At 30.9% G+C, this 13,510-nt stretch overlaps 1 protein-coding gene across 1 annotated transcript in view; it reads right to left on the bottom strand.

Moving 5' to 3' along the window:
• Positions 1–13,510, bottom strand: part of LOC129228626 (hemicentin-1-like) — a 217,860-nt gene that overhangs the window by 179,234 nt on the left and 25,116 nt on the right. The window contains exons 10-12 of the mRNA XM_054863307.1: positions 11,815–11,934; positions 9,950–10,120; positions 2,480–2,767 (exon numbers count right to left, since the gene is read on the bottom strand). Coding sequence (XP_054719282.1) covers positions 2,480–2,767; positions 9,950–10,120; positions 11,815–11,934 — 579 coding nt within the window. The remainder of the gene's footprint in view (positions 1–2,479; positions 2,768–9,949; positions 10,121–11,814; positions 11,935–13,510) is intronic.

Here is a 13,510-nt window from a genome sequence, read left to right as displayed (position 1 = left end):
CAAGCAATTCCACCAGCAGAAAAAAATAGTTTTATGACTAGCTGATGACTGCAATAGTTTTAATGAAGATTTGCTCCATGATTTTAGAAAAAGAAGAACTATTTAGGTTTTGTCCGACAAAAATTCAATTTTAAATTACTTTTAAAGTTTTCTTATGTTAAACGCCAACGTTTCTGTAAATCGGTTTTCTTAACAAAATCTTACATAACACAACAAAAACAACACACAGACAAGAGAGTGTATTTTTTCCCCTTCCTATATATGAAAAATAAAACATCTTAAAAGAAAGTAAAATAATCCTTAAATTAAAAAAAATTGACGATTTTTGGATTGCATATTGTTGAAAAAGTTTGCAAGAAAATAAAATTAAAGAAAAGAATTTAAAAATGGCAGATTATCTCCTTAATGTATGTAGAGATTTTAGTAGAAATATAAGTACGATGAAATTATCATTCAACGCAAAAAAAAAAAAAAAAAATACGATGACAAAAGTTATAAATAAACAAATTAATAGTTTCGCAACTTTTAGCTACTTGTAAATAATATATGCTTTTAAGTATATTTTGTTTTTATAAGGACAGACTGAACCACAACTAAGATAAAGAGAAATAATTTCATTTTAATTTCTTTCACATTTCATGCTGAAAAATATTTACGCCATAATTGATTCTTACAGAGTGCAACATAAGCTAACTACAGAACAGCATAAACGGATCTGAGCGAAATTCTGGATTTAGTTCAATTTGCTCTACATATGAACACAGATAAAGTTATAAATGAATAAACATCTTTGTGAATAAAAGTAAAAGGAAATAGACAAAGTTTTGTAGCGCAAAATTACAGATTATTGCAGACACGTGTTTCCGGGTTTGAAGAAACCCGTTTTTTAATGCAAAATAGTGAGCTTTTTCGCCGGATGCCATTAAAACCGAAAGCTCACTATTTCGCATTGGAAAAGGGGTTCCTTGAAACCCCGAAACACGTGTCTTGAATAATCTGTAATTTTGTGCAATAAAACGTTGGTTTTGTTTTCCTTTACCAGGAAAAGTAGGTTGTCTGCAAACGCCTTCATTCGGCTGCAACGGGTGTCCAAAGTTTCCAAGCTAGTGCAGTCCTGAAAAAGCAATCATTTTCCCTTTGATTAAAATTAAACATTTTATTCACTTTTCCTGGCAATTGCATTGCAGTATGAGCCAAATAAATGCGTTCACAATATAGAATAAATCCCTCCCCCCTACGTTGTACTTACAAGAGACGCCAAATGAGTTTAGCGCGCAAACACTGTACCAAAACTTTGAATTTCAAAGAAAATGCTAATGCCGTTACGCAGTCAAACAAGCAAATTTAGACCCTCCTTGCTTCCAAACTCGAACCACTTTACTTGAACTTATATCTAATAAGAATTGACCTATTCAGTAAGTTACCCCTATAGCCAAGGCTAAGGCAGAAATACATGAAATACACCGCCAGCCCAGTCTATTCCAGCCGAGGGACTGCAGTTCCGTGCTTATAAGCACTCATCAGCCCGGCATAGGAAGTGACTGAGCTGGAGGTGGAAAACCTCTTAAGGAAGCCAATAGTGCGAAACAAACTGGTAGCTAATACAGAATTAGGACTGACCAGACGAGTGACCGAAGCAGTGGTTCGGTTCAACGATTGAAGGCAAGGCAGGTATGTTCAGTAAGTTACCGCCTTATAGCCAGGGCTAAGGCAGAAAGAAATACAAGAAATACACCGCCAGCTCAGTCAATTCCAGTCGAGGACTGCAGTTTCGTGCACGAAACTGCAGTTCTTGTCTGGAATTGACTGAGCTGCCGGTATATTTCATGTAAGAATTGACCTAATTGCATAATTTTCTCCAGATCCGGGATCCTCAAGGTTATTCCGACTGGGTTAGGCACATTTCCAGGACTGCGGAACTTTAATGGCGTTTTCATTGGACGTTGAAGCTTGGCACAATATTAGCTCTCTCAATACATTTTGAGTTTCTTTGCAGTACAATGCAGGGGAGGGAAAATATATTCTATATCATGAATGCATTCAGTTGGCTCGCACTGCACTGCAATAACAAGAAAAAGTTTGAAAAAATTAATTGCAAAGGAAAACCCCCTGCTTTTCTGAAGCTTAGCTAACAACTGTGAACCCTCGTTGCTACTAAAAATGAGCCTATGCAGTAAAATGAAGTTCCCTATGTTCATCTAGGGCAAATTGAGATAATTCCAGAGTTTTGTTCAGATGTGTCCCTCAAGGTCATGCCGTTTGGAAGTAAGAGCTATGATCTACTTTATGAGCTACGATAGAGTAAATTACTTTTGAAACATTATTTTAAGATTACTTTGCGTAACATCGTGCTCTTTATCTTATATTTATGTCATACATTACGTGCCATAAAATTATTTACGTTTGAGGGTTTGGTGAGTATTGATATTTTTGTGGAAAAACAAAAGAAATCTACATTTTATGTTTAATTATAACGTACCTAACACTTCAAGTGCTGCTGTGTAGCTCCCAGTGAGTCCTCTAGAGTTCACAATGCACGTATAATTTCCCGTATCCTCCTCCGTCAAAGGGTCGATGACTAAAGCAGAGAGATCGGGAAAGGATCTTATATCCATATTCCTCCCTTTAGTTAGTTCTTGAGAATTTCTGAACCATTTGAAATCCATCTTTTCACCCGAAGCAGGGGTGCAACTTATACTCACCCGTTTACCAACAACAGATTTTGATGGAAAAGAAAAAGGTTGAATTTGAAGACTTTCTCCTGTAGCTAAAAAAAGTGCAAATGTTCATCAAAGAAAAAGCACTAAAATATTTAAAATAAACATGATATTTCTTTGAGTTTCTAAAGAATTAGCAAAATTTAAAAGCTTGAACTAATAGGTTTATTTGAATAAAATAAAATAGCTACAAATTAATCAAACAAGTGTATGAAATAGGGTACAGAACGTATTTACTAATATGTTATTTTGTTTTAAATACGTTAAAAACGAATTGAAATAATTACTTTTGATTCAATAACACACATTGAAAAAAATGAAATATTTGCTCTGAATTTTTTAATCTTAATTGCATTCGCTTGTTTTAAAAATACAATAAGTTCTTCAGTCTAAGATAAGATTTGAAAAAAAAATTAGTTTTTCAGTCTGATTTCATTGATTTAAATTTAAAAACAAAATATATCCTTGTATCTCTGAAACATTTGTATTAAAAATTTCATATCAAATTAGGGGTAAAATGGATGCATTAATTAATAACTTCTCATTAGCATATATTTTAAGGACAATTATGCAATAAAATGTATTAAAATTATGGTTGTATGAAAATTTCTTTCAATATAACGCTTATTAACTAATGTTAATGTTTTTGATAGATAGCATCTCAGATATAAGAAGATTATAATTCAGCAAATCACTTTGTTCTGTTTAAAGAGTTTTCCAATAAACTGGAGAAAAAAATATTTATAACGGCAGAACAGTGAAACATCAATGTGTACTGTTTCAAGCTGGATGTTTATCGGAAAATTACGCATTTTGTGACATTACCGTGCATAAAAAAACGAAGTTTGGTGATCTTAAGAGCTTGTAACGTAATAAGACATTATTCTAAGGTGAGAAAAATAAATCTTCAAAATATACAATTTTAGGTTAAAACATGTAATTGTTCTTAAATAGGAGAGAATAAGAGGCATAAACTCACCTTTGGATAGGAGAACATAACAGTAGATGTAGGCTGCAATGCATCCAAACTTCATTAAATTTATCTTTCTGGACGTAAATAAATATTTCATTCTCAAAAATGAATAAATGATTTAACAATACTGCGATAATTCGAATATATAAATGCGATTAAAATTCCACAAAATGAAAGAAGATTCACATAGATATGAGATAACACTTTCGACTGTTATGGCGAGTCGGACACTAAGAGATGGCTAAAAGCACCTACTAGCGCCCTCAGTCTTCCGTTTTGTCAACTAAAATGTGTTATTCCATAGCTTGCGTCGCAGTTCTTCTTAAATGAATATGAAATGAATACAGAAAAAAATCATCGCGGGATGATTTTACGGTAGTAAACGTAATATGTAGCAAAAATTGTGTCTATCGTGTGCAAAACAAAATATATAAGTTGTTTCCAATCACTTATTTAATGTGTGTAATTTCTGTTAGTTTATCGGAATATGGAAAGAAGTATTGACTGCAAATCATGCAAAATTAATAACATCTAAAATAATTACTTACTTATGTATTTTTTGTATCAAAAGAAATTAATTTCTATGCCGAAAAAACGTCACATTTACAGCACAAATTCAAGTGGCTATAACATATCGTATTAATTTGAAGAAATTTGTACCGTAATATATGTATCTCACTCAAATATCTTACTAACTTTGACATTTAATGGACACTTTTGTTCAAACGTTTGTCAAAAACATTTTGTTACGTAATTTTCTGTAATTCTATTCCAGTAACGAGAAAATACATATGCTAGACAACAGCAGAAAAATACAGCATTTGTCATTTTCAGCTAGAAATCGTACTACTTGCGTGCAATGCACAGATATATGAGGTTCAATATGGTTTTGTAACGTATAAAAGCGTACAACGACAGTGCAAACGGCTAAAATAATCGAGTTAGGTAAATTACATTTAAATATAAATGATACCGTTATTCAAGCATAAATTTCAGGACCATTTTAGACATGGGTTTTAAGTTTGCAAAGAATTCCTTCGTCGATGCAGAAAAAAGTGTTGTAGACACAGAAGAAACTAACTGCTGCTTAGTGTCGGAAGTTTAAAAAACTTCGTCAGTGAAAGGATATGTATGCATAATTCAACACATTTTACATCTACTGAAAAAAAAATGCAAAAGACAATTGTACTTAACTCTAAGCAAGAAATGGCACATGAGACACAAAATGAACAAACTTCAAAGCGAAAATATCAGTAATATTCATGAAGAAAAAGCAAATCATTTTATCAAATAGATATGTGCAAACTTCAAAACGCGTCAACTTGAAACGACAGAGTAATATATTTCATTTTAGAGCAGACGAAGGTTTTTTATTTTGATTTTTCTTTTATACATCTTTAGATAAAAAATTTTCATGCAAAACAAATAGATTTTTTTTTATTAAAACGAGTAAAAACAGCAGAACAACATATGTTAATTTTCAACGTTCATGAATTCATAAGTCAAGTTTTCAATAGTTTCAGTCATACATTTCTAAGAACTCTGTGCGCATTTCCAAATCAACAACGCCCACTTTTCAGTACATAAGTTGAGTTTTTATTAACCTTGAGAAGAATTTGTCCGCGAACAAGAGTATGTCTTTTATATTTTCAAAAATAAATAAATATCCTTATATATTATTTCTGTAGCCTGTTTTTGGTTTCTACGCCAAATTTCCCTCAATTCTTGATCGATTTCTTTGATTTACGGCTAATTTTATAGCTTATGGTGCTGGCTACTGACGAAAAATAGACCCAAGGTCTAAAAATTGTTTCTTTTAGCCGAAAAACCTGTTTTAAAGAACCAGAATAAGGTTTTCGGTCAAACTTATAACTTTAATTTGCGCTACAACCGACAGAGCTGAGTAGCTTGATCGGCAGAGCGTTCTCTTCGTAACCAGGAGATTACGTGTTCGGGCCCACGTCCGGACAATCTGCAACAAAAAAATTAGAGAAATATCGCGCATGACATGAACACTGAATTAAATGAATAACAACTATGAGGGAATAGAATAAATGAGAAGGAAATGCTCCTTGCTGATATGAAAACATTCAGTGATTTTGTGCTAAATTACTTCGAAATTGCACGTTTTTTTTTTTTTCTTTTTTCTTTCTTTTTTTTTTTTTTTTTTTTTTGAAGCTTTGGCTCGGGAAAGAAAATTAAAGCATAATGTAAGCGAAAATATAAGTAACAGGTTTAAGATTTCAGACTACAATAGAATTGTTTTTTGTTCAGAAAAAAAAATAATAAATCGTATATTGAAATATATATTCTTCTAATGAGTTTTTGACTCCTTGTACAAATAAATAAAATACTACCTCAATTTGAAGGGTAAAATATATATTTTTTCTTCTTTTTGCTAAAAAACAAATAGCTTATCACATTTTTACTACATTCGAAAAGCTACGCTTAAAAAAGAGCAGAGTTCAATTTATTTTGTATTTTAACCGTGCTGTTAAATGATGAACACGTGCTGTCATCTAAGTTATAACAATTTAAGCAGCCTGCGATAACAAATTGTAAAAATTTTCAAAAATAAAAACATTTTTCTTCAATATCTTATCTTATATATTGATCCCCTCTCATTTTAAAACTTATCAGGCTGTCCAATGACGAAAAAAAGACTTACGGTCGAAAATTCAAGTTTTCGAAATCGCCTCTTGCTGTTTCAAAACCTTGATGCTGCCTGTAGTTCTTATGCAATTTTTAAAGCAAAGTTCTAATGCAGTTTTCCATTTTTTACGTCGCTTTCGGCAAAAAAAAAAAAATAAATAAAAAAAATAGCTTTTGTGTGTGTTCATATTTTAATAAAGCTTAACAGCACTGGACTTAGTTGTTCGGTTTAATTGATAAGTTTTTTTCGGTAGAGCGTTCGGCTATAAACTATCTGAACTTTGGGCAATCTTGGACTGTCCGACATAATATCAAATTTATATTAGTATTACGCATTACATGTGCTCATAACATACACACCTAATAAAATGTAGTGGGAATGCTACTTGGTGTTTCGACTCCTTTATGCAGGCAACAGTTATCATTTGGATAAGTTGATTGTTAATCGAACTGTGTTCTTTGACTACATCCAGACCACTCAACATAATGTAAGCATAAAAAAGTATTAGATTTACCTAAAGAAATCCTTTTTGTGCAGAAAAACATTTTTATTGTATGCTAAAATGTAGATGTTTCTAATAGCAGTGTTCGACCTTTTGTACAAATGAAAAAACACTACGCCCGATTAAAACTACGAGTTTCACTCAGTAAACCTTTAATTTTTTATTCGCGCGAATACGATATAAAGCATTAAAAGTATTATCTACTTCATTAGCAAGAAATTATTTTCTTCTCCTCTGCTTTCTGCTGAAAAAAAATACATTTTGTCTACGTTCGAAAAATTACACTTAAGAACGGACTCGGTTCAACTGGTTTTGGTTTTGAATTTTAAGTGTTCGATTAAAAGAGAAACATGTGAGGGCATTTAAGCCGTAACGGTTAAAGCAACCTTCTATGTGAAATAGTTCAATATTCAAAGATAAAAACACTTATTTTCAATCAAATTTATTACTTCTCTAGAATGTTTGTTTCAATCACTACGTGAGATCTTCGTCATTCTTTAATCAAATTCCATGCTTTGCGAATAATTTTAAATCGTATCATGCTGGTTAATGACAAAACACAGATGCATGATCTTATTATTATTTTTTTTTTTTTTTTGGCAAAAAGCTTTTTTGCTGTTTTTTACTACTCATTCCTTCAATGAATAGCTTTCGAAAAGGAAGGCGCAATTGCTAGGTTTGTTGGGGTGTCGGTCTGTTAGTCAGAATGGCGCCAATTCGAATACGTGCCAATAAATATCTCTTTAATGTTTCTTTTTTTCCCGTCAGATGCTGAGATGTGCAGGACTGTATTTGCCATAACCTGTTTTTTCACATGCACAATTATTGCTTTTTCACGAGTCACCACTCAGCCACACTTTTAATGACATTTATGTTTGCATTGAAAATATGTACGATTAAAAGGGGAGCTATGATCAAATTATCACAACGTTGTATTTAACGAGGTTTTGTTACTGATGTCTTTAAATTACATGCCTTCTCTTCTGCGCTTACTTTTTTTTCGGTTCTTCTTCATAATGTTCTTCCTTTCAAATTCTTAAAGAGCGAAATGCCTTATGAAACGATTTGAAGCACAGTGCGGAGTTCCGCACGGGTCGACTAGTTTTTATTTATTTTTGATGATACTTATATTTAACAATATAAACTTATGAATGATACTTATATTTAACAATAAGTATCATTCTTAACTTAAATTACAATGTAGATAAAATAACCCCATTTTTTATGTCATTCTTTACGTACATTAAACTAAATGAATAATTTCAAAAAATAATTAAATTGATTTTAAAAAAATCTGCTGAAAACAAAACATTTGGGAATAAGAATTGAGGAAATTACCTTTTGTTTTGTAGTTAAAAGATGAGTTTATCATTGCGTGAATAAATGTATCAAAACAGTTGCAGTTTTGAAATTTACGAAGTGTTAAGTTTTATATCTATCGATAAGAAAAAAACGGATTATTGCTTGATGATTAACTTTTATGATGATGGAATCAATCGAGTACATGACGATATAGCGTCCTTCTGATTTTATGAGTTAAAAGAAGGAAATAAACAGCAAAGGAGTGAAAAACTTGTTTTAAAAACTTTTTTCCTCGCACGATCAGTTATTTTAAATACTTAACAAGAGAGAATATGCTACTTATAGATAAAATTGAAAAGTTGAATGAACTCTACAAACGTTACATATTATCTCAAGGAATGTAAAAACGAAAGGAAAGTGTATAAATATTTTCACATCCAGTAAAAGTAAAGTAACTGCAAAATGTCTAATTCAGCATAGCTTCTTCACCTTACAAGTAAAATAAAATATCGTAGTCGAAAAAAAATTCGAAAATAAAAGAGAGAGAAAAAAAATGAACGGATTTTTCCATCACAAAATGCATGGGAAAAAAAAATCTTTTTTATGAATCAAAAAATTTACTACTCATCTGTAAGTAAGGATTATTATTAAGTAAAAAATCAAGTTATGTTATTTTTATGTATGTTACTTTATTTTCATTCATATGTGTAGTAGCTTGAATTGTGGACAAGTAACTGCTTGCAGTCTAAGCAAAGATATATCCATTTCAACGGAATAAATCTTCAATCCCAATTTAATCTCCATTACATTCTGTCAATTCCATTACAACAAAACCAACGTTACAACGAACAAACTTTGCGGGCTTTTGAATTTCGTTGTAATGCGAGATTTCACTGTATAATGAGAGAAGATTGAAGCTCACTTCGCAAAAATCTTTCGCGTACAGCCTTTACAATAAAAAAAAAGAGATTCTGAATTTCAGTTAAAAATAAGCAAATACAAGAGAAAGAAAAGGACCGTCTCGTTGAGATAAGTGAAGTTAAATAAACTGTACGTGCAGTAATAATGGAAATAATGCATTTGTGTATTTCAGGTAAAAGAGTTATGCTTAATATACTCAGAAAAATAGTATCACGACACAGTAAAGATACTTGCTATAATTGATTATTAACATGCGTTTGTTTCTACACCACTGCGTCTTACCGATTCTAAATGGAAAAAAATTGTAACCTTACATAGTTTTTCATTTTTGAGCTATGGCAACGCACACGGAAAACTGCTTGAAAAAACATAAAAATGCAGTTTTCATGTAATTATATTCACAATTTATGATACTTCGCAAAGATACTTTAAAAAAATTTTTCAAGATTTTTTATAAGTGAATGAAAAGCAAAAGTATGAGGTCAATTTTCTTGTAACAGTGAAATTGCGTGCATAAACTTTGAAATTGTAACTTTTTAAGTTTGTTTTGTTTCAATTTTTTTGTACGTGACGAGAATATTGTTTTTATTAAGTAACACTTAATCACTTCTAAATACATCGATGAATAGACCAGGAAATATAAACGAGAAAATAACCGAACAGAAGTCGCTTCAAATTAATTTTTTTAATTCTAAAAATGATTTTCAATAAATTGTTCTTGAAATAGTAATAATAAGAAAAATAAATTCATTATTTCACCATTATTTATTTACTATATGTCGAATCAAGTCTGATGTAAACTATATTTAAGATATTTTTTGAATTCCATTACAAACGAAATCGATACATTTTGATTGTCGATACGTTTGAAAATTTCATACCTATTACCCGGAGGAGAATATCTTTTAAGAGTGATGGTCCAATGCTGTTAGATACGTTGCACCTGTATGTTCCTTCGTCATCCTTTTCGACAGAATTCAAATGTAGACTTCCATTTGAATGTACGTTTAAGTGATTTAGATTAGATATTGGCTTAAATTCTGTGCTATCACCTGAAAACACAATTAATTATTATAGAAACAGAATAAAAGCTTATATTAGTAAAAACTTTGGTTTTGGTTCAAATAAATGATGCAAATAAAACTGCATACGTCTTTCTTGATTTAAAAAAACACTGTTGTGATAAATAGGACTTTATAATAGTTTGATTGTTTCACATTTTAACTTCAAATGATTACATGCAAGTTTAGTACACTTAGGTTATTGATAAACAGTATTTTTTTTTTTTTTTTTTTGCAATACAAAACTTGAAACATCAAGAGCAATTTTTACCCTCAAGATTATTCTACACTTGAAAGAGAGACTTTATTTTACGCAAATCTTCCGTCAGCAATTTTATTTTACCCTGCTTTGAGTGATCGTCACAGACATTTTTATTCCATTTTTTTTAAAAAAGCAGTTGCTTAAAGAGCGAAGCATGGAGCAGATTATTTCAAAAAGTATACAATTTTTTTTGAAGTAGTATATTCTAAGAATAAATTACTTTTTAGAAAAGAGTTTCTCCTCTCCCGTTTTCTTGAAATAAGTTAAACAATAAAGCATCAAGTAAACATCGCATTAACATCTTCCCAAAAATATTTTTAAAAAAAACATTAAATTAATTAAAAACTACTAAAGATTGAAAGGAGAGCATTAAATTCGACATAATAACAATTTTACAATATTCAAAAGTCAAATTTTTGAAAATTTTCGAATGTCAACAGGAAAACTTTCTCTATTTCAGTTTGTCTCCTCTTTATTAAAATATTAAAAAACACCCAATAACATGTTTCATCTTTCGGTGTAGAAAATTACTGACTTTCCTTCGAGAAAACTTCGAGCTTCAAAAGAAAAAATACTTTTGACTAAGAGCCCATGCATTGAATTAAATATTTAATGATACTCTTAAAAAAAATAATCTACTGATAGAAAAAGGAAGACAATTGCTCTAGAAAGAAAGTTTATGCCTCCTAAACTCCAGAGAGCTTTAATATTTTCTTAGTTGCTTATTTAATGCAATAGAAAAAATATTACAGGTGAAAATATCAAAGATTTAATATTAAATGTTCACATTATCAATTGAATGATTTAAAAATTGGCAAAGCACATTTCACACAAGAAATCCCTGAAATTTTAAACACTTTTTTATTTTTTATGCAAACGAAAAGTGCCCAAAATGATTTCCTTTTAAATCCAAATTACTATTGTGATAAAGCGTTTTAATTTCACTTAATTTATTGTACTATTTTTCGGCTTGTATGTTGACGATTAAAAAGCAAAATTAGCTGTTTATAAAACCGTTTTAAAATCAAGAGGCTGGAAAATATTGTATAAAATATGGGTTTACTTAATTCCTTCTCCTATTTTTTTTTCATTGAAATTATTTTAATTTTATTTCGGCGTTATATTGAATTCTTTCTACGTTGATGCTGAGATTGTAATATTAAAACTCGTCTCACTAAAACATTCTTTGAAAAACTTCCAAAAACTTTGGGAAATTAAATTTGATGTAATTTTCCCGAAAACTCAGTTTTTTCCTACAGAACATACACACGTTTTTTTTTTAAATGGTTGTTTTAATCATGAAAAACAATTCTGAAACGCTTTGGATCTGTATCTGTGTGCTAATTCGTGTGAAAAATCAAACTTAGTACATGGGAAAGTAGGTTCGTTGAGACATGGATGAACTTAATGCTTTATATTTTACCTTCTATTCTTGACCACGTTGTTGTTGGGTTTGGTCTCCCATTTCCCATGCAATTCATTGTTATGGTATCGCCACTCAAAGCATCCACATCGTTCGGAGTATGAGTCCAAGATGGAGGAACTAGAAAAATTTGAAGGATTTCTCTATATTATAAACATTTTTATATTTTTAAGAAGAACAATCTAAAAGAGCAGAATTTTTTAAACAACGATACAAGTGCATTTTCTTAATCACAACTAACAGCAAATAAGAAAATGTCTTTTTTTAAATTTTTACAATTAAAGCTGAAACACGGCGTTTAATTTTTCCAATTGAAAAAAAAAATCTCCCTGAGTTTTAGGCAGGAAATGGAAGGAACTAAGAAAGAGATGATTAGCACTATGAGGTACACTTATAGAAAAATTAATAATCAATTAGTTATTCAAAACATTGATTAATAAGTTTTTCACTCATCACTAATAGTTTCAATTAAAAAATTTCAAAGGTTTCATAACTGAACCGTTGAATTGTAACGAAAAATAAAATGGCTTCGCACGCTTTCAAAATTGTGAAATTTATTTGAATCTACGGGTACACGACTCGTTATAGGCAAGCTTAAGGGCTTTTTTGTTATTAAGTTTGTCGTTGAATTGTGATGCTGCAGTTCTAGGTCATGGAAAAGCTAATTCTCACGGAGTTATAACTTAGAAACTGCCTTTTTTAGCTGTGAGTTTTTCATTAATTTCAATTGCGATTGATATATTTTTAACCCAATTTGGAATTTACTGGTTTGACCAGTTATGACCTCACTCGTTACATATGGGCACACTAAAAACTAGTAATGGTCATGCTAGCTGAACTCAATTACCGTCGGGAAATACACAAAAAACGTTTTTTACAATATTAAAACACTTATTTTTCTTACGCTATAATCATATTTAAAGTACCTTGACTTACCGATTCAAACACCTTTAAAAAATGAATAACTGAAAAATCGCTTTTGAAAGGTTTGTATGAACTACAACAGTAAAATTAAATAAATTAATAAATAAAAATAGAACTGCTGCATTTTTATTTATCGTTTGTCAAATTTAGTTTACTTTTTATCATCGTTTCTGAATAATAACTTTCAGAAAGCCTGACCAAAAAATTAATTACGGTCATATGTGCCCATGATAAAAAAAAATACTTTTACACTGTAAAAAATTTCAGACACGTTACTAAGTATTTCCGTGTAACGCTTTGGGATTTTAATGGTTTTCATCCACTTCCTGGAAATATCAAGTATCATTGTCAAAAAGTTTCCTAAATGGCTACAAGTTGCAGGAATGCTGACTTCTTTCTGTTGTAAAAAATATTTATAGCTCCCAGTTTAAAGATTAACTGAGGGTATTTATAAGGTGTATCGACTTTAATTCATCTATGGCTCGTCCTGACTGATTAAGCTCCCAAAAGGAGCGAATAAGTCTTTGGACGACTGAGCTTTGCAAGAATTGCAATGATGACTTGCAATTCCGGCTTAATACTGCTTCTGGAGCTGTTATGTTATTCCTATCTCAGATTCCTTTGAATTCTAGAGGTACGACTGGCTTTAAACGTGAAAGTATCAGGATAGTTTTAAGAAGGTTACTGAGTTTTAGGGGGAAACTTTCCTGGTTTTTGCGAGGTATGTTACTGGCTGAAAATGGGCACATCAGCTGCCTATTATTTTCCAGGA

The sequence above is a fragment of the Uloborus diversus genome, chromosome 8, assembly GCF_026930045.1.
Source record: "Uloborus diversus isolate 005 chromosome 8, Udiv.v.3.1, whole genome shotgun sequence".
NCBI lineage: Eukaryota > Metazoa > Arthropoda > Arachnida > Araneae > Uloboridae > Uloborus > Uloborus diversus.
The sequence above is the reverse complement of the archived record's forward strand: the minus strand, read 5'-3'. Positions and strand labels throughout refer to the sequence as shown.